This window comes from Ursus arctos, chromosome X (assembly GCF_023065955.2).
Source record: "Ursus arctos isolate Adak ecotype North America chromosome X, UrsArc2.0, whole genome shotgun sequence".
NCBI lineage: Eukaryota > Metazoa > Chordata > Mammalia > Carnivora > Ursidae > Ursus > Ursus arctos.
Window position 1 is genome coordinate 57,676,017 of NC_079873.1, and position 26,436 is coordinate 57,702,452.

A 26,436-nucleotide genomic window follows, 5' to 3' on the forward strand; every position below is an offset into this window, starting at 1 on the left:
CAGCACACCGTTACTGACTTGAAAATGGAGAGAGCCAAGTGTCAGGGGATGAAACTGGCCCTGAGAGACTGAGAGTGGCCCGAAGCTGTCAGCAACAAGAAAACAGGGACCTCAGTCCTACGAGTGCAAGGAAATCACCTGAATGAGCTGGGAAGCAGATTCTTTTCCAGAGGCTCCAGATAAGAGCCCAGACCAGCTGCCTGATGAGTTTTCAGTCTTGTGAGACCCTAAGTGGAGAATCCCGTCAAGCCCACCCAGACTTCTGACCTACAGAACTGTGAGATTATACAGAAGTGTTGTTGTTTTTTGAAGTGCTAGGTTTGTAATAATTTGTGATTTTTAAGATATTTTATTTATTATTTATTTGAGAAAGAGAGAGAGCACGAGCAGGGCAAGGGGCAGAGGGAGAAGCAGACTCCCGTGGAGCAGGTAGTCTGACGTGGGGCTCGATCCCAGGACTCCAGGATCATGATCTGAGCTGAAGGCAGATGCTTAACCAACTGAGCCAACCAGGTGCCCCTGTATTTGTTTTTTTTAAATCACAAATTATGGGGCACCTGGGTGGCTCAGTCAGTTAAGCAGTTAAGCGTCTGCCTTTGGGTCAGGTCATGATCCCAGGGTCCCGGGATCGAGCCCCACATCAGTCTCCCTGCTCCACGGGGAGTCTGCTTCTCCCTCTCCCTCTGTCCCTCCCCCTGCTCCTTCTCTCAATCTCTCACTCACTCTCACTCTCTCAAATAAACAAATAAAATCTTAAAAAAAAATTAATACGGTCATGTAAAGGTGCAAAAAAATACAACCCATGGGGAAGAAAAAATCAATCAATATAAACGGAAAGAATCAGATGATATATTTAGCAGACAAAGATGTTAAAACTGTTATTAAAAATATCTTTCAGGTGTGCCTGGGTGGCTCAGTCTGTTAAGCGTTCAACTCTTGACCTCAGCTCAGGTCATGATCTCAGAGTCCTGAGAGTCAGGCTCCGCACTCAGCGGGGAGTCTGCTTCTCTCAATTTCCCTCTGCCCTTTCCCCCACTCACGCTCTCTCTCTCTCTCTAAAACAAATAAATAAATCTTTAAAACAATATGTCTTTCATATGTTCAAGAAGACCATGGAAAGAAGAGCATAATAAGAAGAGAAACGAGGGGCGCCTGGGTGGCCCAGTCATTAAGCGTCTGCCTTCGGCTCAGGGCGTGATCCCAGCGTTCTGGGATCGAGCCCCACATCAGGCTTCTCTGCTGGCACCCTGCTTCTTCCTCTCCCACTCCCCCTGCTTGTGTTCTCTCTCGCGCTGGCTGTCTGTCTGTCAAATAAATAAATAAAATCTTTAAAAAAAAAAAAAAAAGAAGAGAAACAAATATTTTTAAGTACCCAGATGAAATTTCCTATAAATAACTGAGATGAAAAATGTACTATGTGAAACTAACAGAGGATTTGATACTGCAGAAGACAAGATTGGTGAACTTGAAAGTAGATAAAGTAAACTTCAGAGCAAAAAAGAATTACCAAAGACAAAGAGGGAAATTACATAATGATAAAAGGGTTGGAGAAGTGATGTCAGCAAAATGGCCATGAAGACAATTCCAAATGCCCATCCCTCCACAGAAACCTCAAAAAAACAAGCAGAAACTGTTAGAACCAACTTTGTCAGAACTCTGGAAAATAGTTTTACAGCAACTAGGCAAATGCTGAATCAAGAAAGAGGAAACTTAAAAATGGTAGAACAAAACAAAAACAAAAACAAAAACAAAACTTTCTGGCTTTGCCCTTGCCCCACTCCTTCCCTGGCTGGGTGTTGATGTCGAAGATGACAACCTAACCTGTGTGGCCCTGGTCCCTGGTTTCAGAGGGAGTAGAGAAAATCTCATTTGAAAATTATTTTGTTTTTCTGTTCCAAGCTGTCTGGGGACTAGCTAAAGGATTGATTGAAAATGCTTATTTCTATCTGTTCAGGACTTGCTCAAGACAGAAGGGTAGCAGGTATTGCTTGAAAACCTTGTAAGGTGAAAGAAAAACCCGCAGCCTTCTGGAGCCAAAGAATATAGTTGCAACATACAATAGATCACCTAAAACCTGGGAGGCTTTCTTTGGGACATTATGTATACCGGAGGACTTAGAAAGCCACATGCATGCTCAGAAAAGATCTGAAAAGACTCTAAAGAGTTCATCTCTGGGTGACCTCAAAGCTCAATGCGAGCAGTAAAAGCGAAGGCAAGGCAGAGTTGTAAATGGTCTGGCTAAAAATTGCAAGAGTGACCCTGCACAGAGCCAAGCCACAGATACTGGGAAAGGAGCTGTTTGTTTGCTTGTTTGTTTTAGTTCCTGATGTTCAAGGAAACCTGTTAAAACGCTAGCTGTACACAAGCTAAAGGAACAGAGAATTCAAGGCCCCCACAGGAAGGAACATAGCCTTTGCAGAAATATTTGGAAAAGTGACTCAATGAATGGGTGACTGCAGGTTTCAACAATCAGGAACAGCAAAACCTGAAGAAGGCCGAGAATCTGATTTGCAGAGTTCCCAGAGGACAACATCCAAACATCCAATTTCAACCAAAAAGCACCAGGCATACAAAGAAATAGGAAAGTATGGCCCATTCAAATGAAAAAATAATTTGACAGAGATTGTGCCTGATATACAAGCATTGGACTTAACGGACAAAGACTTTGAAACAACCCTCTTAAATATGCTCAAAGAGCTTAGGGAAACCATGAACAAAGAACAAAAGGAAACCAGAAAAATTTTGTATGAACAAAGTAAGAATAAGGAAACAAAAATTTAAAAATAATTTTAAAAAATTATAAAAAGGAGGGGCGCCTGGGTGGCACAGCGGTTGGGCGTCTGCCTTCAGCTCAGGGCGTGATCCCGGCGTTGTGGGATCGAGCCCCACATCAGGCTCCTCCGCTATGAGCCTGCTTCTTCCTCTCCCACTCCCCCTGCTTGTGTTCCCTCTCTCGCTGGCTGTCTCTATCTCTGTCAAATAAATAAATAAAATCTTTAAAAAAAAATTATAAAAAGGAACAATTAGAATTCTGGAGCCGAAAGTACCTGATGGCCTATATAGAAAATCACAAGAAACCTATGAAACAAACAACAAAAACAAACAAAAAAGCCCAACCTCCTAGAACTAATAAATGAGTTCAGCAAGGTTACAGTATACCAGATCAACATAGAAAACTCAATTGTAGGGGCACCTGGGTGGCTCAGTTGGTTAAGCGTCTGACTCTTGGTTTTGGCTCAGGTCATGACCTCAGGATCATGAGATCGAGCCCTGCATCAGGTTCTGCACTAGGTGTGGGGCCTGCTTAAGATTCTCTCTCTTTCCCTCTCCCTCTGCCCCTCTCCACCCCACGCTCAAGTGCTCTCTCTCTCACTCTCTCAATAAATAAAGAAAAGAAAAAGAAAAAACTCAATTGTATTTCTAAATATTAGAAATGGACATGTGAAACCCCAAATTAAACTATAATGTCATCCACAATTACTCAAAGAAAATACATAGATATAAACCTAAGAAAACATGTGAAGGACTTGTATGTTGAAACTACAAAATGCTGATGGAAGAAATCAAAGATTTAACTACATGGAGAGACATACTATGCTCATGGATTGGAGAACTCAACACAGGAAGGATGTCAGTTCTCCCCAAAATGTTTTACACGTTTTACATCATTCCTATCAAAATCTCAGTGATGTTTTGTTGATACAGACAAGATTATTCTAAAATGTATATGGGAAGGTACAAAGACCTAGGACAGCTAAAACAATTTTGAAAAAAAAGAGGGGCGCCTGGGTGGCTCAGTCAGTTAAGCATCTGCCTATGGCTCAGGTCATCATCCCAGGGTCCTGGGATCGAGTCCCACGTCAGGCTCCTTACTCAGGGGAGAGTCTGCTTCTCCCTCTGCCTGCCCCTCCCCCTGCTTATGTGCTCTCTCTCTCTGACAAATAAATAAACAAACACAATCCTAAAAAAAAGAAATGAAATAGGAGAAAATCTTTGGGATCTAAGGCTTGATAAAGAGTTCTGAGACATAACATAAATAATCCATAAAGAAAAAACATTTAGGACTTTTGCTATGGAAATAAAAACCCTCTAAAGAGGATGAAAAGATAAGCTCAGAGACTGGAGAAAATATTTGCAAACCACATATCTGACAGAGTGCTCATATTTAGAATATATAAAGAGCTCCTCAAATTCAATGGTAAAAAAATCCAATCAGAAACTGGAAAAAAGGGGCGCCTGGGTGGCACAGCGGTTAAGCGTCTGCCTTCGGCTCAGGGCATGATCCCGGCGATCTGGGATCAAGCCCCACATCAGGCTCTTCTGCTATGAGCCTGCTTCTTCCTCTCCCACTCCCCCTGCTTGTGTTCCCTCTCTCGCTGGCTGTCTCTCTCTGTCAAATAAATAAATAAAAATCTTTAAAAAAAAAAAAGAAACTGGGAAAAAAAACATGACACTTGTTTCACTGAAGAGCATATACAGACAGCAAATTAACACATGAAAAGATGCTTAACATCATTAGACATCAGGGAAATGTACATTAAAGCCACAATGAGGTATCAGTACACACATATCCAAATGGGTGAAAGAAAACATTGTGGTAACACGAAATGCTGGTGAGTAGGCAGCGAAGGATCACCCCTACATTGCTGGTCGGAATGTGAAATGGTACAGCCACTCTAGAACAGGGTATGGCAGTCCCTTACAAAACTCAACATGCTTACCATACATCTCAGCAACAACAGTCTTGGAAATTATCCTAGAGAAATGAACACTTACTTGCATTCACCTAAAAACCTGTACTTTCATCAAGATAAAAAACTTCTGCACAGCAAAGGAAACGGTCAACGAAACTAAAAGGCAACCTACGGAATGGGAGAAGATATTTGCAAATGACGTATGAGATAAAGGGCTAGTATCCAAGATCCAGAAAGAACTTACCAAACTCAACACCCAAAACCCAAATAATTGAATCAAGAAATGGGCAGAAGACATGAAAAGACATTTCTGCAAAGAAGACATACAAATGGCCAACAGACACATGAAAAAAATGCTCCACATCACTCGGCATCAGGGAAATACAAATCAGAACCACAAGGAGATACCACCTTAGACCAGTCAGAATGGCTAAAATTAACAAGTCAGGAAACAACAAATGTTGGCAAGGATGCGCAGAAAGGGGAACCCTCTTACGTTGTTGGTGGGAATGCAAACTGGTGCAGCCACTCTGGAAAACAGTATGGAGGCTCTTCAGAAAGTTAAAAATAGAACCACCCTATGCCCCAGCAATTGCACTAGTAAGTATTTACCCCAAAGATAGAAATGTAGTGAAGGAGCATCTGCACTCCGATGTTCATAGCAGCAGCGTCCACAATAGCCAAACTATGGAAAGAGCCAAGATATCCATCGACAGATGACTGGATAAAGATGTGGTATATATACAATGGACTATTACTCAGCCATCAGAAAGGATGAGTACTTACCATTTACATCAACGTGGATGGAACTGGAGGGGATTATGCTGAGCGAAATGAGTCAGAGAAAGACAATTATCATATGCTTTCACTCATATGTGGAACATAAGAAACCGCACTGAGGACCACAGGGGAAGGGAAGGGAAAACTGAATGGAAAGAAATCAGAGAGGGACACAAACCATGAGAGACTCTTGACTATGGGAAAGAAACTGAGGGTTGCTGGAGTGGGGGGGTGGGGTGGGGGATGAGGTAACTGGGTGACGGGCATCAAGGAAGGCACTGGATGTGATGAGCACTGGGTGTTATATGTGACTGATGAATTACTGAACTCTACATCTGAAACTGATGATGGCTAATTGAATTTAAATTAAAAAAAAAGAAAAATTAAAGAAAAAAACCCTGTACACAAATGTTTATAGCCACTTTATTTATAATAGCCCCCAAATGGAAACAACCCAAACGTTTTTCAGCGAGTGAATGGTTAAGCACACTGGTCCATCTATGCCACGGACTCTTACTGAAAATCATGCAAATACTGGAGATAAGCGTAGGGTGCTTTGGCAGTGCAGGGGAGTGCCTCGCTCAGCCTGGGAGAGGTAGAGAAAGAGAGTCAGGGAAGGCTTCCAGGAGGAAGTAGCACCCGAGCTTGGCCTTGAAAGGTAAATAGAAGTTAACTAGATAAGAAATGGGGAAAGAGCGCCCCAGGCAGACAGAACACCATGTGCAAAGGCAGGAAGTCTTAAGAGAGCACTATACATTTGAGGGCCTGTAAAGGGTACCCCGACATGGTTGAAGCCCCATGGGGCAAGAGATGAGGCTGCAGATGTCAGCAGAGAGGCCCTTGGGTCTTCAGGCCAAGGGGCCTCTCGGACTGTGGGGAGCCACCAAAGGGTCTTAACTGGGGGAATGAGTGTCAGATCTGTGTTTCTGAGAGCTCTCTGCCCGACACTGGGGAGCGTAGCTCGGAGGGGGTGAGACCGACCGCTGAGAGACCACATGCTAGGGTTGTGCCAGTGGTCCGGAGAATGTGCAAAAGGCTGTGGCAGGGGGACGAGGGCAAGAGATGCTTGGTGAATCTCCGCAGAGTGTTCATGGTTCACTGTACAATGACGAGGGGCAGGGAGCTGAGCTGTTTAGAAGGAAGAATCTGTTAGACACGGAGACACGTCGACCTCTTCCCCACTGTCTTGGCTACAGCGCTCTGCCCACCGGCCCCCACCCACACCGTGTTCCTTCTTGCCTCTGCTTCTGGGCTTGGGAGGTCCAGAAGGCAGAGGTGATCACCTTCCAGACTACTCAGAACCAACACACTGATGCAGAAACCAGAGGCGATTTGACTTCTGCGTGGTGGGGGCGTAACTTGGCCCTGGCACCTCTGGGGCAGAGTGCCCCCTGGTAAGGCGACAGGTGCCTGGGAAACTGACTTGAACATGCGCTGGGCACAAAGGGAACCGGGTGTTCTTGGGCTTCACGTAGGGGAGGGCAAAGCCTGGGGCAGTGCCATCATGCAGGAGTTACCAGCCTGGAGGTCACACTCTGAGTTCAGAGCCCAGCCCTGCCGCAGTCCCTAGATGTGCAAGCTTGCACACATCTCTTAACTCCTCTGAGCCTGTTTCTTCAGCTCTCAAATGGCAATGGTGAGTCTCTGCAGACAAGACTGTTGTGAAAACAGGGGCATCTGGCTGGCTCAGTCGGTAGAGTGTGCGACTCTTGATTTCGGGGTTGTGAGTTTGAGCCCCACGTTGGGGGTAGAGATGACCGAAAAATAAAACCTTAAAAGACTGTTGTGAAAACTCAACAAGACAATAAAGGGAAAGCCTCTGGCTCACGCTACATATGCCACTTGTGTTGGTTGTTTCTCCCTGTCGCAAATGAACACTGCCTCAGAAAAAAACCCACCTCACTAGATGCCGGAATATGAATGTTCTCCAGCAACTGCAGCTCTTGCTTAGATGATGCTGGACAAACACAGATGGCATCTTCTTCTCCGAAGCCCTTTTATATTTTTATTTTTTTGTTATTTTTAAAGATTTTATTTATTTTATTTTTGTGTGTCAGAAAGAGAGAGAGAGAGAACCAGCACAAGCAGGGGCAGAGGGAGAGGGAGAAGCAGGCTCCCCACTGAGCAAGGAGCCCGACACGGGGCTCGATCCCAGGACCCCGGGATCACGACCTGAGCTGAAGACAGCCGCTTAACCAACTGAGCCACCCAGGCGCCCCTATATTTTTATTTTATTTTTTTTATTTTTTATTTTTTTAGAGAGAGAGAGAGCGCGTGAGCCTGAGCAAGGGGGGGGAGGGGCAGGGGGAGAGGGAGAATCCTAAGCAGGCTCCACGCCCAGCACAGAGCATGTCTCTGGGCTCGATCTCACGACCCTGAGACCACAGCCTGAGCCAAAATCCCAAATCGGACACTCAGGCGACTGAGCCACCCAGGTGCCCCTGAAGCCCTTTTTAAAAAACCCGTTGTTTGAAGCTTCATTATCTCATGCCAGGCATGTTAACAATGGCGTGACGAGGATTAGAAAGGTCTTCGGCCCCCGACTGTGCTCAGGAGACGACACATCCATTCCATTGGCAATATACCTGCATCCATTTGCCACGATGGGTGGCTGCTTTTGCGGGTGGCTGAGCTCGTCCACCATGTACTGATTTTTCTTTTTTTTTTAAGATTTTATTTATTTACTTGAGAAAGAGAGAGAGAGAGAGAGATCACAAGCAAGGAAGAGAGGCAGAGGGAGAAGCAGACTCCCCCCTGAGCAGGAACCCCAATGTGGGACTCTATCCCGGGACCCTGCGATCATAACCTGAGCCGAAGGCAGACGCTTCACCGACTGAGCCACCCAGGCGCCTATACTGATTTTTCTTGCTTCCAGTTTCCAAAGGTGACCTTTTCTACCCTTGTCCCCAGAAGCTGGGGCCCAGAGCTCCCCAAGGATTGACCACCTCTGAATGGGATCAACGAGATCTCTGTGCTCTGTTGCTTCGAGCCCCCCTTTCAGAATCAGCTCTGTGGGGGTCTCAAATGGAAAAGAAACCGCAGCCCTTTGGTTGTGGGATAAGTAGGGCAGGACAGTGAGTCTCGGTCAAGGTTTGTGAACTGTCCTAGGCAGGGGTCTGTCAGCTTCCCTTCCTAATTTTCCTTGTTTAAGAACTACATGGAAGAATCGGCCTGAGGAGATAATTAATAGAAAATACAACTGGCAGCCATTGCTGGCTCTGACTCACTGTGCACACTCCCGCAGTCGTTACCATGGTTTCAAGGCTGAAGTTTTCTCCCCTCTGCCCCCCTGCCCGCTCTTATGTTCATTTGTCACTCGCTCCACACACTCCTCCACAGTCGGCCTCCACAGGCTGGTGCAGACTTAACCCTGTAGAGAAGCTAGCTTTTTTGGTGTTTGTTTTACAAATAATGTTTATTGCTCTTTTTTTCTTGAATAAAATAAAAATACAGGCCAATTGATATAAACAAAATATAAACAGAAAAAAAAAAAAGGAAGGTAGGCACCAACTCACATTCCAGAATGAACACTTAAGAATTTTTTAAAGATTTATTTGTTTATTTTAGAGAGAGAGAGAGAGAGAGAGTGCACAAGAGTGGGGGAGGTGGAGGGGCAGAGGGAAAGGGAGAGAGAAGCTCAAGCAGCCTTTGGTGCTGAGTGTGGAGCCCGATGTGGGGCTCGATCCTACCACCCTGAGATCGTGACCTGAGCCGAAACCAACAGTCGGTTGCTTAACTGACTGTACCACACAGACGTCCAAAGAATTTTTTTAAAGACTTAATTTGGGGGCACCTGGGTGGCTCAGTTGGTTAAGCGTCTGCCTTCAGCTCAGGTCATGATCCTGGAGTCCCAAGATCAAGCCCCGCATCGGGCTCCCTGCTCAGCAGGAAGTCTACTTCTCCCTCTGCTTCTCCTCCCAGCTCCTTTTCTCTCTCTCTCAAATAAAGAAATTAATTAAATTAAAATATTTTAAAAATAAAAAAATACTTAATTTTTAAAAATATTTTTAATATAAATTGAATTAATTAACGTATAACGTATTATTTGTTTCAGGGGTACAAATCTGTGATTCATCAGTCTTATATAATACCCAGTGCTCATTACAAACCTACCCTCCCCAATGTCCAAGACCCAGTTACCCCATCCCCCCCACCCCTCTCCCCTCCAGCAGCCCTCAGTTTGTTTCCTATGTTTAAGAGTCTCTTATGGTTTGTCTCCCTCTAAAGACTTAATTTTTTAAATCACTACACCCAACTTGGGACTCAGACCCACAACCCCGAGATCAATAGTCACGTGCTCCACCGACTGCGCCAGCCTGCCACCATGAACACTTAAGATTTTCTCATATTTCCTTCCCCATCTTTTTGTGCTGCATACTGCATAGTTCAGATTGTACCTGATTTTGAATCTGACTGTCTTATAGTGCTTTTGACCTTGAAACCCACCCCCCCAGCAGACCTATGCCCATCCTCTTCTCCTTTGAGCTATTGGGCTCTAGGTACTGCTTTGGGTAAGTTCGGCCACTTAGAGGCTTGCTTATTATCATCGTTGCTGTTATCTGCTGGAACACATAGAGCTCTCACAATGTTCTGGGCACTAAGCGTTCATCAGGTGCATCTGGCATTTAATGCTGGCTCTTCACTGGGAGCTGAACTCTGCTTCATTCGGCCCCCTCATGCCTTATCCAGTGGTCACAGGAAAGGCTGTTACTACGAAAAACCAGAAGTAAAGGGGCCTTCCGGGCCTCCTGGCTGTGGATAAGCTGATGAACATGAGGCCACACTGTCACTGTCGAACCCCAACCCCCATCTCCCAGCTGGACTTGGAAAGTCAGTACATGGGCAGGATCCACCTCAGAAGCGGGGGACCAATGATCCCCTCAGCACTGGATGCGTTTCCCACAGTTGATCGCTCCCAGTGGGAAACGAGGAGTGCCCTGAGATGTGTTGTGCCGCAATACATTTGAGGTACAACGTGAGGGGGCTGCTTGTTATGTACGAGTTGGGGGTGGGCACAGTCTCAAAAATACCTGATCCTTTGGTCTGGGCATGAAGCATCCCAAGTCCCCAAGGCTGTATCCAAAAACTGAACTCTGAACCTGCATATTCTGGCCGGTAGTGGCAAACTACCAGCAGGGTAGCTTAAGATGCCAAGGGACAACCATCTTTTGGAGCAAAGAGAAAGCCCCGGCCTTATCCAAATTGAGAAAAGAAGGGTTACAGGTAAGGGAAGAAAGTGTGGGGGACACAAATTCAAAACTCATTCATCTTCAGCTAACATTCTATGAGTTAGTCATTGGTTTATGTGCTTTACAAATATGAACTTGTTTAATTCTCTTAACACCCTATAAGTAGGTACTATTATCAGCAACTCCATTTTACAGATGATGAAACTGAGCCAGAGAGGGATGAGGCAACGTCCTCAAGGTCACAGAGTTAGTAGCCAGATGGTGGGGCAGGGATTGGAGGTGAGGCAGTCCGGCTCCAGAATCCATGCTTTTAAGTACTAATTTATGCTGCACCATTATAGACATTTGAAAAATACACAGAAACATACACAACCTGTATTAGCACCACCGGTCACATTTTGCTTGATAGCCTTCCTGTCTTTTATAAGCACACTTTTTCTAAAAAAAAAAAAGAAAAGTATCACATTCTATAGCTTGGTCTCTAACCTTCCTTGAGGCCCTTTCCTGTGTCTCTACAGACAGCTTTACACTCGTCATCTTAAATGGCGCACATCCTTTTGTGTGGTTGAGACATTATTTATTTAAGCAATATCCTACGGAGGGGCATTTAGCCTGCTTCCGATTTTTCTCCATGACAAGAGTTCTGCAAGAGGCAGAGGGGTAACAGCCTTTTTTAAAAAATAAAACTACCTTTTAAATCCAATCGGCTACAAACGCAGAATAAAATTTAAAAGTGAAAAACCGCAAGAGAGGGCAGCCCTGAGCGTAGGAGGGAGCAGGAGGAGGGAGCCGCCACCACGGCTCTCCCTCCTTTCCCTTTGTCTGGCGGCCCCGCGGGATTGGCTGGAGCCGGCGCCAAGGGACTGCGGAGGCCCTCGCCATCCACTACGCACGCGTGGAGGAGCCGGGCCGGGAAGTGGGGGAGCATGGGAGCTGGCGCAAAGAAAGGCGTGCGACAGAAGAAACAAAAAAACGCAAAGGCGGGGTTTCCCGTCCCTGCTCTCCCTTTGGCTCCGCCCCCTAGCCGACTCAAACTTCTTATTGGTCAGCCATCTCCAGCTCCATTGGTCCGAGGGCCCAAGGACCGGGTCTGCCCCAGAATATGCCTGCTTCCAGTGCCGCAGCAAAAACGGTCAGTTTCGATGCCGTTTTCAGGCATGTGTCCCGGACATGCCCGCGGGGCCTGAAGGGGCTTTGTGCGGCAAACGAAGCCGCTGAAGGTTCTGCCGCAAGTTTCGAGGATGCCGCCCAAGGGAAAGAGTGGTTCCGGGAAAGGGGGGAAAGGTAGAGCGACCAGAGCAACCAGAGAGAATGGGGTCGGGTGAGGAGCGAGGGGAGGGAGCAGACCGGCGACCGGGGTCCGGGACGGGGGCAGCGGGTGGCCCGTGAGTAGAGGATGGACCGGGAAATGAGAAGTTGGAGACAGTGCCGACTTCTCTGGAAAGCCTTAATTGACAAAAGCATGGAAATTAGATGGTAGATAGGAGAGCACAAAGGATGAAAAGAAAGTTCTGTTTGTTTCTTCAGAATGGGGAAAACTTAAGAGCGAGGCTGACGTGAAGGATCCAGTAGAGTTAGGGAGGTAAGGGTCCACAGGAGTGAGATTTGAGAAAATGGGGTCCAGGGCAGAGGTGGAGAAGTTGGCCTTGGAATAGGAGAAGGGACGCGTTATGCTTGAGGTCATAGGGAAAGAGACGAGGATGGGTGTGGTTGTAAAAATTGGGGCCGGAGTGGAGGGTGGGGTTTGTGGGGTATGATTAATGGCCTCAGTTTCTTATTAAAGTGGAAGGGAAGGGTAATTGTTAAAACTGAGGGTCAGGGACTGAGTGGGGGTCTTGAGAGTGGTAAAGGTTTGGAGTGGCCATTGGGGGTGATGGGAAAGGGAACAAAACACTAATAAAAGGATCGGCTCTCAAGGCTGAGAGCCTAAGGTTGGAAGTCCATGAATTTGTAGAGGGCACAGTCTACACAGTCGTGATTTACCTGGTAACTTGCAACTGGCACGATATAGGATTGGAAAGAGCTAGGTGGAGCCTTGAGCCAGGGTTGAGGGTTTGTTGGACAATAATAGAATGGCAAAACAAGGTAATTAAGGGCGCCAGTGGGAACACAAATGATCAAGCATGGGGTCCAGAAATTACACTGTCTAGGAGAACATAGCAGGAGAAAGGTACAGAAGTGGGGAGCGGTTCCTGTGAAGCCAAAGAGCCAGTGTTGTGGGAGTGAGGCATGAGAAGGCTGGAAGAACATGAAGTTGTAGCCGGAGACTGAACCGTTAGTTCTCAGTGGCATGGTTCCATCGTGTGTCCTCCGGAGCAGGTGGCTTGGTGTAGAAGACACGGGCGTTCGGGAGGGAGGTCTGGAAGTGTGAAGTTAGGTTGTTGGATGGTTCCTCAGCATAGGTGGTGAGGTCATCCAAGATGATGGCGAGAGTCAGGGTGGAAAGAAATCCTGAAACTGCTGCCAGAGTCCTCAGTCAAAGGGAGTGAGGTGGCAGTCAGATGGCAGCGTCCAGTGGGGGAGAGGATGGGATGACTGGAAGGCATCATCATTTGAGAGTGAACGTACAGCAAACCCACTTAAGAGTTTGGTGTAATAAAGCTCCTTTGGCAGTAACATTTTCTTAGGCGTTTGGTGGTCAGTGTTTTGGGTTTTCAGTTGAGTTGGACCTGTATTGAACAACTGTTGTGTGCCAGGTACTGTGCTAGGCATTGGAGATACTCAGACAGGTAACATGGAGTCTCTTGATTAAAACTTTTCAGCGGCTCCCTTTTCTAGGATAAATTGCAGGTTTCTCAGTGGGATTCAGAGGCTCTCATGCCCCAACTCTCAGCTCCCTCCCCTGGGCTTATCTCACAACGCTCCCACCTCAGATTTGGCTTCATCCGTAGTTTTCAACACATACCACACTGTTCCACCACCCTGCAGTGTCTCCTCATCCTTGTCCTTTCCTAATTTGGTCAGCTTCTGCTCATCCAGGAAACCTTCCGTGAGTGGCTAAAATGGCCCTCTGTGCTTCCACAGCCTTCTGTCCATAGATCATAGGTCATTCTGAAATTATCTGTTTACATGTCTGTCTTCCCTGGTAGACTACGAGCTCCGTGAAGCAAGGTACCATGGCTTGTTCATCTTTGTATCTCCAGCGTCTTGAACTCAGTAGTTATTTAGGAAATGTTTATTGAACTGGACATTTAATCCAGCAATAGGTCTTACGAACATCAGCTCCTAAGAGTAAGTATGCTGCCGTGAACACGGAAGTTGACACAGTGCCAAAGTGACATCATAGGAAAATGTAAGATGCCACCAGTGGTTGTTAATCTGAGTATCAATAGCATTTCTTAGAAAGGTATCAATAGGCAATGTTGGAGCCTTCAGAAATTTGGACATGAATGTATTCTTCAGCCAAATATGGATGGTGGGAAAGTTGATCTTTATTTAAAACATACTCTTGGAAATTTGACGTACTGGAATTGTGAGTACTCAAACATAGTCGCAGTGCTTATTAGAATTAGACATCTTACCAGAGCCCAGGGATTTGCTCTTAGACGGCAGGTTTTCAAATTGGGTCCAGAGAATCTGGACCAGGCTTTTGGCCCTCTCGTTCATCCATCAGCACACTCATTTGTCTGTCCCTTTTCCACCAAGGATTTATGTCAGGCACAAATTTCTTGTTTTAAGAGAGGTGAGTCACAGATGAATTTAGCCTCATGTAGTAAGGTGTCTGGCAGAGGGCCCTTTTGAAGCGTGGTGCTGTGACAGAAGTATCCGCTCCCATTGTGTAAGTATCAACATGCATTTTAAACTTGTACCTGTGATCTCTTCTCTAAAGGGGGAGCAGCCTCTGGGAGTGACAGTTCTGACAAGAAGGCTCAGGGTCCCAAAGGTGGTGGCAGTGCAGTAAAGGTGAGTCACTCGTTCTTTTTTTTTTTTTTCATGTTAAATGTAAATGACATACATACATGTGTTATGTTGGTACCCAGGAAAGGAAAAGACAGTATGCTGAACTCATTCTAAGAGGCTAGCCTAATACTGATGTAAAATCAAGATAACATAAAATCGGAAGATAGGGACCAGTCTCATGTATGAAAGGTAATTCCTTTTAAGTGTTTTCTCAAACACTCATTCAATCATCCCGAATTTCTTCATACTTATTGTTTCTTGAAATGTACACTTCATACATTTCAAGAAACAATACAAAGTATGAAGAAAATAAGTAAGTGAATGACCTCTTTCTCAGAAGGAAATGATGTTTTATAAAACCAAGGGCTTAGAGAAACAGGCAAAGGCACAGGTCTCCTCCAATAGCTCCCCCACTGGTAAGCTACAGGCCAGGGCACTGACCACGAAAACGGGTGGGGGACAATCACAAATAATTACTTGAAGTACTTGACCTCGTCCCGGAGGAGTGTCTGCCCTGGGAAAATACAGTCTGCGGACAGACCCGTACTGCTTCGTGCTACGTAACAAGGCAGTTTCCATGTTTCAGTCAGGGTATGGGATCCCGTACTTTGATTTATTCATTCCATAAGGATTTAGTGACATCTGCCCTGCGCCAAGCGGTGTACGAAGTTCTGGGTATTTTAAAAAACAGGAGGTGAGCAATGGTTTCTCTTCTCGCACTGCAGTTGGAGCAGTTAGGTAAAGGACTACATTCCCTGCTGCATAATCAGTGCGGTAGCGCAGCTGCATCCTGTAAATCCAGGCACACACATGCAGCCAGAAAGAGAGAGAGAATATAGTGTGAGCTGTTCTACCCACTCGCCTGCTCCATGAACCAGAGGAAGAGTGAGATGGGAGACAGGAATCTGCTTTTCCATAGTTGACCTCTGTTCTCAGATGAGCATCCAATTATGTGGAATGGGATTCTGGCATCCAAAGATCCGTTTTCATGAAGCATGGTCCCTAAAAACCAACCAAGGACTGCATCCGGTGTTCCGCTGAGGAAGTGGTCATTGTTGCCTCGGGCTGGCGAGACAAGCCCTGTTGGGTTTAATGAGGGCTGACGTGTTGGTCTCCAGTAGGGCATCTTCAGAAGGGATGTAGTAGGGTAATTGTGGCCACATGCAGTTTTCACCTCATGTGCTCACTTTTACAAGCACCCATCCTAAGAGACTGCTCCACCGCCTATGAATTTAAAGAGACACTTGCCCTTTCTGGAAAAAAAGAGAAGTTCAGTGTGGCTTTGCCTGAGGTAGGTAGAAAGAAGTGCCCTGTAATCAGATAGGAAAGTTGATTAGAGCTAAATTCTCTTGTTAAGCTTTTTCTTTTGAGACAATTTTAGACTCACACTGAGTTGTAAACACACACACACACACACACACACACACACACACACACGTTACCTTTTACCCTATTTCCCCAGTGGTAACATCCTACATCAGACTCCAGAACAATAGCACAACCAGGAGATTGACACCGATACGGTAAAGATAAAGAACGTTTCCATCACCCCGAGGATCCCTCTTGTTGCCTTTTTATAGCCATGCCCACGACCCTCCCCTACCTTCCCTCCGTCCTTAACCCTGGGCAGCGACTACTCTGTTCTCCATTTCTGTAATTTTATAATTTCAAGAATGTTACATGAACAGAATGATGCAGTATATAACCTTCTGGCTTTTTCCACTGTCAGCATAATTCTCTGGAGATCTCATTCAAGTTGTTGCATGAACCAGAAGTCTGTTCCTTTATTTGGCTGAGTAGCGTTCCATGGAACGGATAATGACATATAATGTCTAACTGTTCACTTAACAGAGGGCGTCTGGATTGTTTCCAGTGTTTGTAAAGGTCCCAGCAGGGAGAGGACCCTGGAACCCTCTGGCCTTTCAGGGGCTATGCTCCTTCCACATCCTGCCCTTCTTCTTTCTGTTTTTTTTTTTAATAATTTTTTATTATGCTATGTTAGTCCCCATACAGTACATCCTTAGTTTTTGATGCAGTGTTCCATGATTCATTAGTTGCGTATAACACCCAGTGCTCCATGCAATATGTGCCCTCCTTAATACCCATCACCAGCCTATCCTAGTCCCCCACCCCCATCCCCTCTAAAGCCCTCAGATAGACCACATCATCTTTATCCATTCGTCTGTTGAAGGGCATCTCGGCTCCTTCCACAATTCAGCTATTGTGGACAATGCTGCTATGAATATTGGGGTGCATATGGCCCTTCTCCTCACTACATCTGTATCTTTGGGGTAAATACCCAGTAGTGCAATTGCTGGATCTTAGGGTAGCTCTATTTTTAACTTTTGAAGGGACCTCCACACTGTTTTCCAAAGTGGCTGTACCAACTTGCATTCCCACCAACAGTGTATGAGGGATCCCCTTTCTCCGCATCCTCTCCAACATTTGTTGTTTCCTGCCTTGTCAATTTTTGCCATTCTGACTGGCGTAAGGTGGTATCCTAAGGTGGTTTAGATTTGAATTTCCCTGATGGCTAATGATTTTGAACATTTTTTCATGTGTCTGTTAGCCATTTGTATGTCTTCATTGGAAAAGTGTCTGTTCATATCTTCTGCCCATTTTATGATTTGTTTATTTGTTTCTCGCGTATTGAGTTTGAGAAGTTCTTTGTAGATCTTGGGTACTAGTCTTTTATCTGTAGTGTCATTTGCAAATATCTTCTCCCATTCCGTGGGCTGCCTCTTAGTTTTTTTGACTGTTTCCTTGGCTGTGCAGAAGCTTTTTATCTTGATGAAGTCCCACAAGTTCATTTTTTCTTTTGTTTCTCTTGCCTTTGGAGATGTGTCATGAAAAAAGTTGCTGTGGCCGATGTCAAAGAGGTTGCAGCCTGTGTTCTCCTCTATGAATTTGATGGATTCCTTTCTCACATCGAGGTCTTTCATCCATTTGGAGTTTATCTTTGTGTATGGTGTGAGAGAGTGGTCAAGTTTCATTCTTTTGCATGTAGCTGTCCAATTTTCCCAGCACCATTTATTGAAGAGACTGTCTTTTTTCCACCGGATGTTTTTTTCCTGCTTTATCAAAGATTAGTTGCCCAAAGAGCCAAGGGTCCATTTCTGGGTTCTCTATTCTGTTCCATGGTCTATGTGTCTGTTTTTGTGCCAGTACCATTCTGTCTTTGTGATCACAGCTTTGTAGTACAGCTCGAAATCCGGCATTGTGATGCCCCCAGCTTTGTTTTTCCTTTTCAACAATTCCTTGGCGATTCGGGGCCTTTTCTGGTTCCACACAAATTTAAGGGCTGTTTGTTCCAGCTCTTTGAAAAATGTCATTGGTATTTTGATCGGGATAGCATTGAAAGTGTAGATTGCTCTGGGTAGCATGGACATTTTACTATGTTTATTCTTCCGATCCATGAGCATGGAATGTTTTTCCATCTTTTTGTGTCTTCTTCAGTGTCTTTCAAGAGTGATCTGTAGTTTCTAGAATATAGATTCTTTACCTCTCTGGTTAAGTTAATTCTGAGATATCGTATGATTTTTGCTGCTATTGTAAATGGGATGGATTCCCTAATTTCTCTTTCTTCAGTCTCATTATTCGTGTATAGAAATGCAGCTGATTTCTGAGCATTGATTTTGTATCTGCCACGTTACTGAATTGCTCTGTAAGTTCTAGTAGTTTGGGGGTGGATTCTTTTGGGTTTTCCATGTAGAGTATCATGTCATCTGCGAAGAGAGACAGTCTGACTTCTTCCTTGCTGATTTGAATACATTTTATCCCTTTTTGTTGTCTGATTGCTGTTGCAAGGACTTCTAGTACTATGTTGAATAATAATGGCGAGAGTGGGCATCCTTGTCGTGTTCCTGATCTTAAGGGAAAGGCTTCCAGCTTTTCCTCATTGAGAATGATATTTGCTGCAGGCTTTTCATAGGTGGTTTTTATGAAATTGAGGAACGTACCCTCTATCCCTACACTCTGAAGGGTTTTAATCAGAAAAGTATGGTGTATTTTGTCAAATGCTATTTCTGCCTCGATTGAGAGGATCATATGGTTCTTGACTCTTTTCTTGTTGATATGATCTATGACACTGATGGATTTGCAAATGTTGAACCAACCTTGCATCCCAGGGATGAATCCCACTTGGTCGTGGTGGATAATCCTTTTAATGTACTGTTGGGTCCTATTAGCTAGGATCTTGTTGAGAATTTTGGCGTCCATATTCATCAAGGATATCGGTCTGTAATTCTCCTTTTCGATGGGGTCTTTGCCTGCCTTGAGGATCAAGGTAATACTGGCCTCATAGAATGAGTTTTAGTTTTCCTTCTGTTTCTACTTTTTGAAACAGCTGCAGGAGAATAGGTATTATTTCTTCTTTGAATGTTTGGTAGAATTCCCCTGGGAATCGGTCAGGCCCTGGACTCTTGTTTTTGGGGAGGTTTTTGATCATTGCTTCAATCTCTTCATAATTAATCGGTCTGTTTAAATAATCAATTTCTTCCTGTTTCAGTCTTGGTAGTTTATAGGTTTCCAGGAAGGCATCCATTTCTTCCAGGTTGTTTAATTGATTGGCATAAAGCTGTTGATGAAAGTTTCTAATGATCCTTCCTATTTCATTGGTTTTGGTTGTGATCTCTCCCCTTTCATTCCTAATTTTATTACTTTGGGTCCTTTCTCTATTCTTTTGAATAAGTCTGGCCAGTGGCTTATCGATCTTATTTATTCTTTCAAAGAACCAGCTTCTAGTTCTGTTGATCTGCTCTACTGTGCTCCTGGTTTCTAATTCATTGATCTCTGCTCTAATCTTGATCACCTGCCTTCTCGTGTGTGGGTTAGGCCTGTTCTGTTCCTGTTCCAGCTTCTTGAGGTGAGAATATAAAAACTGCACTTTAGATTTTTCTATTCTTTTGAGTGAGGCTTGGATGGCTATGTATTTCCCCCTTAGGACCGCCTTTGCAGTGTCCCATAGGTTTTGGACTGATGTGTTTTCATTCTCATTGGTTTCCAAAAATTGCTTAATCTCATTTTTAATTCCGTCGTTTACCCAAACTTTCTTAAGCAGGATGGTTCTTAGTTTCCAAGTGTTTCAGTTTCTTCCAAATTTTTCCTTGTGATTGAGTTCCAGTTTCAAAGCATTGTGGTGTGAGAATGTGCAGGGAATAATCTCAGTCTTTTGGTATCGGTTGAGACCTGTTTTGTGACCCAGTATATGGTCTATTCTGGAGAAGGTTCCATATGCATTCAAAAAGAATGAGTATTCTGTTGTTCTGGGGTGTAGTGTTCTGTATATGTCTATGAGGTCCAACTCGTCTAGTATGGCATTCAAAGCTCTTGTTTCTTTGTTGATTTTCTGCTTAGGTGATCTGTCTATTGCTGAGAGTGGAGTGTTGAGGTCCCCTACTATTAACGTATTTTTTTCTATATGTCTCTTTATTCTGGTTAAGAGTTGGCTTGTGTATCTAGCTGCTCCCCTGTTGGGGGCATAGATATTTATAATTGTCATATCCACTTGTTGGATACATCCTTTAAGAATAATATAGTGCCCCTCTGTGTCTCTAACTACAGTCTTAAGCTTAAAATCTAATCTGTCTGATACGAGAATTGCTACCCCAGCTTTCTTTTGAGGTCCATTGGCATGAAAAATGGTTTTTCATCCCTTCACTTTCAGTCTGAATGTATCTTTAGGTTCAAGGTGAGTCTCTTGTAGACAGCAAATGGATGCGTCATGTCTTTTTATCCAATCTGCAACCCTGTGGCGTTTATGGGGGCATTTAGGCCATTCACATAGAGACTGATTATTGAGAGATATGATTTTAATGCTGTCTTGTTGCCTGTGAAGTCTATTTCTATAGATTGTAAATTTCTGTTCTGATTCACTCTTGGGGTCTTTTTACTTTTATAGAACCCCCCTTAATATTTCTTGTAGGGCCGGCTTGGTGGTCACAAATTCTTTCAGTTTCTGCCGGTCTTGGAAGCTCCTTGTCTCTCCATCCATTCTGAATGACAGCCTTGCTGGATAAAGGATCCTTGGCTGCATGTTCTTCTCACTTAGTGCTCTGAATATGCCTTGCCAGCTTTTCCTGGCTTGCCAGGTCTCTCTAGACAGGTCTGACGTTATTCTGATGTTCCTCCCTCTGTAGGTGAGGGTTCTCTTCCCCCTGGCCGCTTTCAAGATTTTATCCTTGGATCTAAGATTTGCGAATTGCGCTATGCTGTGAGGTGGTGTAGGTCTGTTCTCATTGACCTTGGGAGAGGTCCTCTCTGCCTCCTGGACATGAATGCTTGTTTCTTTTGCCAGATTAGGGACGTTCTCAGCTACAATTTGTTCAAATATCTCTTCTAGACCTCTGTTTTTCTCCACCTTCTTGGGGATGCCGATGATTCTGACATTGGAACGTTTCATTGAGTCAGTAATCTCCCGTAATCTACATTCTTGAGATTGGATTTTTTTGAGCCAAGTTTCCATTTTTACTTTCTCTTCTACCATCGCATCCTCCAATTCACTAATTCATTCTTCTGCCTCATTTACCCTGGCCGTCAGAGTGTCTAGTTTAGACTGTATTTGATTCACAGCATTTTAAATTTCTGCCAGGTTTGCTCTCATTTCCGCCCTTAGAAATTCTATATTCTCGTTAATATTTTCGTTAATATTTTTTTCAAGTCTACACATCATCTTGACCATTGTTACTGTGAACTCCATTTCTGACAATTTGGTTATATCTATATCCATCGGTTCTGTGGCAGAGGCCACAGACTCATTATCTTTTCTTTGCTGGGGGGGGATTTCTTCTCCTCATCATTCTGATGAGGAGAGGTTGCGGGGATGCCCAGAGCCCAAATTATTGACCAGGACCCAGGCAGTGTGCACTTGTTTTATAGGGACCTTAGGGATGTGGGCTTCTTGATTTTTCAGCCTGCCTTCTGGGAGAGGGGCCTGCCGTGCCGATACTCAGGCAACGCTGTTTGGGTAGAGTCGCCCTGTCCCCTGCAAGGGGGGAGGGGGATGGGCACAATGTGAGCTGGTATTTCTGGGCTTTTGTTCTCTGGAGGCTTTCTCTGGCGGTTTGCTGTGCCTCTTCTGAGAGTCAGAGCAGCAGTGGCCTAGCCTCTGTCTCAGAACAGAGAGATCGCAGTCCGCTCTCCACTGAGCTCTCTTGGCCACTTTAACTCTGTTTCTGTTGGTGCTGCTAAAAACCCTGCAGCGTCCCGGAATGTGCACCCTACAGCCGCTCTCCCAGCCCTTGTTTCCAGGGCCGGCACGTCTCTGTCCTGTGTGGTTCGCGCTCGCTCCGGAACTCGGTTTTCAGTCTGGTCGCACGCGCCTTGCCGGGCTCACGGTCTCAGTCTGCTCTCTCGTGGGTGCCGGTCAGTGAGTCAGCCCGCTCCCCAGTGCAGGTGGCTACTGCTTCCCGGCGCCCGAGCGCAGAGGCTCCCTCCCCCTTCCGTTTATCTTCCGTTATCTTGTGCAGATTCACGGCTCCCCGCTTCGTACCTCAATACTCAGCGCTGGAGATGTTCGTTTGTAGAGATCCAGATGTATCTTCCTGCGTCTCAGGCTGATTTCGTGGGTGTTCAGGATGGTCTGGTACCTATCCAGCTCGACTCAGGGGACCGGCTGAATAAAGGTCCCGTACTCCTCCGCCATCTTTTTCCGACCTCTGCCCTTCTGCTTTCAACCCCACTCTTGGCCCACACCCTGCCCTGTGTCTCTGGAGCTGTCCAGATACTGAAATACACCTGCCGACCATAGCTTCCCTCCTTCCCCTTCACTTCCTGCCTCCCCCAATCTTGTTCTGTTCTTCTCTGCACGTAGACCTCAAGCCCTCGAGCCCACCTGTTCTCCCCACCTTCTCCCAGGCTTCGTGTCTGCTGTCCAAGCCCCGTATGTCCTGTAAGCTGGAAATTAGATCAGCGAGCTTGAGCACTGGATCTGGGAGCCCCGACTCTTTCTCCTTTTGGCCATCTGCTGCATCCTCCTGCCAAACTATAACTCAGGATCAGTCCGGTGGTGGTCTTCCTTTGCATTTAAACCCAGAGTTGCTGGGCCCTGCTGCAAAGTCACACGGCCTCAGGAATTGGGACCACTAATTCCTGGTCTCTCACATTAGCTAGGCCCTCTGTACTGCGCCGCAGTCCTTTGCCACTCACCTTCAACTGCGCACTCCCCTCCTCCAGTCAGCCGGCAGATAACTCCGTGCAGTGGTTCTCAGCCCTGGTGTATGGCGGATTCCCCCAGACAGCTTCTAAAACTACCGATTCCCTGGGGTCCCACCCCAGGCCAGCTGCCTCAGAATCTCCAGGGGGTGAGGTGTGGACCTTGATGGATTTTTTAGCAGTGCTGAGGATGATTCTCATGTGCTGCCGGGGTTGAGAAACTGATCTAGTCTTACGGGATTGGTGTGAGGAGTTCACGCGAGAGCTCATGGGAAGTGCTTCACACGGTACCTTGCAAATACTAACTTGTAAATATTGTTAAATTTTCACACGAAAATGGAAACCAGACCTGTCGTCAAGAACTCAGTGGCTTTCCAGCCCCCTCCCAACAAAGTTCTCTTCACCCTCACCTCCCTCCTCTGTCTTCTCAGCTTTCGTCCTCAAAGGCCAATGAGTTTTTTAGGCAGTGCTCTGAATGCCACGCCTGGCTCCTTCATTAGCTCCGCGCTCTTTTGTTGCTGTCTTCAGCCTTTTGCTCTTTACTGCATCTTTCCCTTCATTCTGAGATTATGCCTGGGGACCTTTAAAATAGATACGAGTCTGTGACCTTTTTCTTCTGATAAGAGCTCGTTCTCCTTTTCTGACTCAGCCGGGGGAGTACCCCCCTTCCCGCCTCGCATCACTTCTTTTGTCTGCCCGCCACTGTCTGGCTTCTGCACTTTCTGCTCTTCGGAAACGGCTTTTGCTAAAGTCATCGATCACTCAGTGCTAAATTGATTTACTTCTTCCCGATCACTCTGCAGCATTTAAGCCTGTTGACTATTTCCTTCTTGAAACTGTCTTTGTGGGGCACCCGGGTGGCTCAGCAGGTTAAGCGTCTGCCTTGGCTCAGGTCAGGATCCCGGGGTCCTGGGATCGAGCCCTGCGTCGGGCTCACTGCTCGGCAGGGAGCGTGCTTCTCCCTCTGCTCCTCCCCCTGCTTGTGCTCTCTCGCTCTCTCAAATAAATAAATAAATAAAATCTTAAAAAAAAGAAATAAACTGTCTTTTGCCTTGGTGTCTGTTACCACGCCTTTCTCTCCTACCCATCTGGCCTTTCCTTTGTGCTCTGCTCATTGATCATCTTTGTTGGCTTACGGCTTAAAAGTCCATATTCTCCAAGGATATCTTTAGCCTGCGTTTCTCCTCTTCTCCTTCTCTGTAGCCTCCCTGGGTCATCTCCTCACGTTGCATAGTGTCAGCTTCCTGCCTCCACGCTGATCTCCCAAACCCTGTCTAGGGCTGGCTCTCTCTAAGCTGGCGTCCTCCACAGTTGCCGGTTGGCCAGTCACATTGCAGAGCCCGCGGCGACTATAGCCTCGTATGTCTAACCTGCCAGGCTGTCCAGACCAGAGTACTTGTGTATTCACTTGCGAAGTGTTGGGCGGGACCCCCTCTCTGTGATCATAAATGGTGTCATTCAGTTGCCAGTAATTGAACCAACCAGAAAGGTGCTTTGCGAGTGTGGAACCATAAAGAGGGAGGCATTCTTGAAGCGGTTGTAGCTAGGCCAAGCCAAGGTCTGACAAACCATCCTTGTTTCACAACATGTATCTCTCTAGTGTCCAGACTGTTTGTCCCTGTCTTCCCTGGACAGTGCTGGACACATGCTATAGATGTTTGCCTCTCTGAGCCCTGCCTTTTGACCAATTCTTATTTTGCTATGTTCCTATCTCCTGTGTCACTCCTCCACTCAGCAAGTTATTCCTGTGGGCCTAGAATCCCCTTGCCTCTAGTGTTAGGAGTCAAACCCTGAGGCCAACCTTGATTTGCTTGTCTCTACATTTATAAGGGAGACACCTTTAGTCCCCATCCCAGTGTATCATTTACAATAGGAAACCGTGGATTGTGTTTGAGAAATTGGGAATCCTGCAGAACAGCTAGCTACCTTGACAAAATCATTTTTAAAGATAGAGTGATTTGTTTTTTTAAAAAACAACATGGCTTTATGTAAACATAGGTCAGACTTGAACACTTTTGTGGGGTTGAGTACTCTTAATCAACATACAATACTTTTTCAGTGCCGAATTGGGAATAGGCTTTATAACATTGGGCTTCTTTCGGTAAAAAGGATTTCCTGGTGAGTTTTTTAATATCTTCCTCACTATGATGAAGTAACAGCTAACCTTTATTGAGTACTAACTGCGTTATCTCTGTCTTCACAACCCTATGAGAACACTTAGGCATTGTTATTATCTCGGGGCACAAATGGGGAAACACTTGGAGGTTTAAGAAGATGCCTACGATCACACGATCACACGACAGAGCTGGGATTTGACTCGAGGGCCCAAGCTTTCAACCATTATGTCCCTCTTCCTGTTCCCACTGAAGTAAATGGTAAAGGTGGGAGCTTCCCCCAGCCCAGTGCCCATTTGCCATCTCAGTCAGAGTTCCGAGATCACATCTTGATGTGGGAAATGGGTTTGTGGCTGGCGGCCAACTGAGCAGACTTCCAGGATTTTCTGTTGCCATGAACCTGATGTGTGTTTTCCACATCAGGTGGGGGTAATCCCGACATGAGTGCTGCACTGTGAGAAAGGGAATCGTTTGGGTCTCCCAGATACTATGTGAACATACTTTTTCCTTGCAGGTCAGACACATTCTGTGTGAAAAACATGGGAAAATCATGGAAGCCATGGAAAAGTTAAAGTCCGGAATGCGATTCAATGAAGTGGCCACACAGTATAGTGAAGATAAAGCCAGGCAGGGGGTATGGTGCTGTTGTCACGTTAAATGATCTCTCCCATGGGTGCTTGGGTGGCGCAGTCAGTTAAGCGTCTGACTCTTGGTTTTGGCTGAGGTCATGATCTTGGGGTCCTGGGATCGAGCCCCGCGTCGGGCTCTGCTCAGTGCAGAGTCTGCTTGAGATTCTCCCTCTCCCTCTGCCCCTCCCCCCTCATGCTCTCTCTCTAAAATAAACAAATCTTAAAAAGATCTTTCCCCCATGGAGGACACACAGCAGTAGGGATTATTTATGGTCCGCCATTAATTTTAGCCATATCTTGGCTTAAAGATCTTAAAAGCAGAGACGTCCAACTTGGGAACAGTTACATACAGGTCACCTGTGTCTAAAACTTAGGCATCACCAAACTGGCACAGCTGACAGACACCCAGCAACATTGTGAGTGCGTATGTGTTCGGTCCGGGGTTGGATCTCTCCCGCTCACTCGTCCTTGGTGAGCCCGCTGCTTTACAGTCCAGGTGAATAAACCCAGGACCTAGCGTTCGTGTTGGGAAATTCTTGAGCTACCGTAGAACTGTTTCCTCTTCAGGGCCACCTGACATCACGTATCTTTTGGGTTTTTCAGGGCGACTTGGGTTGGATGACCAGAGGTTCCATGGTGGGACCGTTTCAAGAAGCAGCATTTGCCTTGCCTGTGAGTGGGCTGGATAAGCCTGTGTTTACAGACCCTCCAGTTAAGACAAAATTTGGATATCATATTATTATGGTTGAAGGGAGAAAATAAAATTGTATGAAAGACTGAATGTGTTTTATACGTTCTGTTTATTTAAGAGGTATTTTATAAACTCTGTCGTCATGGCTTTGTAGGCTCAAAATGAGGTGGAGAGAGGTTAGCATACACCGGAGCAGGTGTTCTCACAGGTAAGTCAAGCAGGGGCGCCTGGCTGGCTCAGTCGGATTTGCGGGGACAGTGATTAGCTCCATTGTCTTAGATACTATAC

The 26,436-nt window shown here is 45.7% G+C and overlaps 1 protein-coding gene across 1 annotated transcript; it reads left to right on the top strand.

Annotated features, from left to right (window-relative positions):
- The first annotated feature begins 11,817 nt into the window (after positions 1 to 11,817).
- On the top strand, positions 11,818 to 26,235 carry PIN4 (peptidylprolyl cis/trans isomerase, NIMA-interacting 4). The gene is made up of 4 exons (XM_026485814.4): positions 11,818 to 11,947; positions 14,493 to 14,566; positions 25,343 to 25,462; positions 26,061 to 26,235. The coding sequence occupies exons 1-4, from the start codon at positions 11,905 to 11,907 to the stop codon at positions 26,217 to 26,219; spliced, it is 396 nt and encodes a 131-aa protein (XP_026341599.1). The 5' UTR covers positions 11,818 to 11,904; the 3' UTR covers positions 26,220 to 26,235.
- The last annotated feature ends 201 nt before the right edge of the window (positions 26,236 to 26,436 follow it).

Bases quoted from the DNA above. Each gene is read 5' to 3' on its own strand.
- PIN4 (XM_026485814.4), top strand. From the start codon at position 11,905: ATGCCGCCCAAGGGAAAGAGTGGTTCCGGGAAAGGGGGGAAAG. The intron at 14,567-25,342 runs GTGAGTCACTCG...TTTTCCTTGCAG, and splicing joins GTGGTGGCAGTGCAGTAAAG to GTCAGACACATTCTGTGTGA. The intron at 25,463-26,060 runs GTATGGTGCTGT...TGGGTTTTTCAG, and splicing joins AAGATAAAGCCAGGCAGGGG to GGCGACTTGGGTTGGATGAC.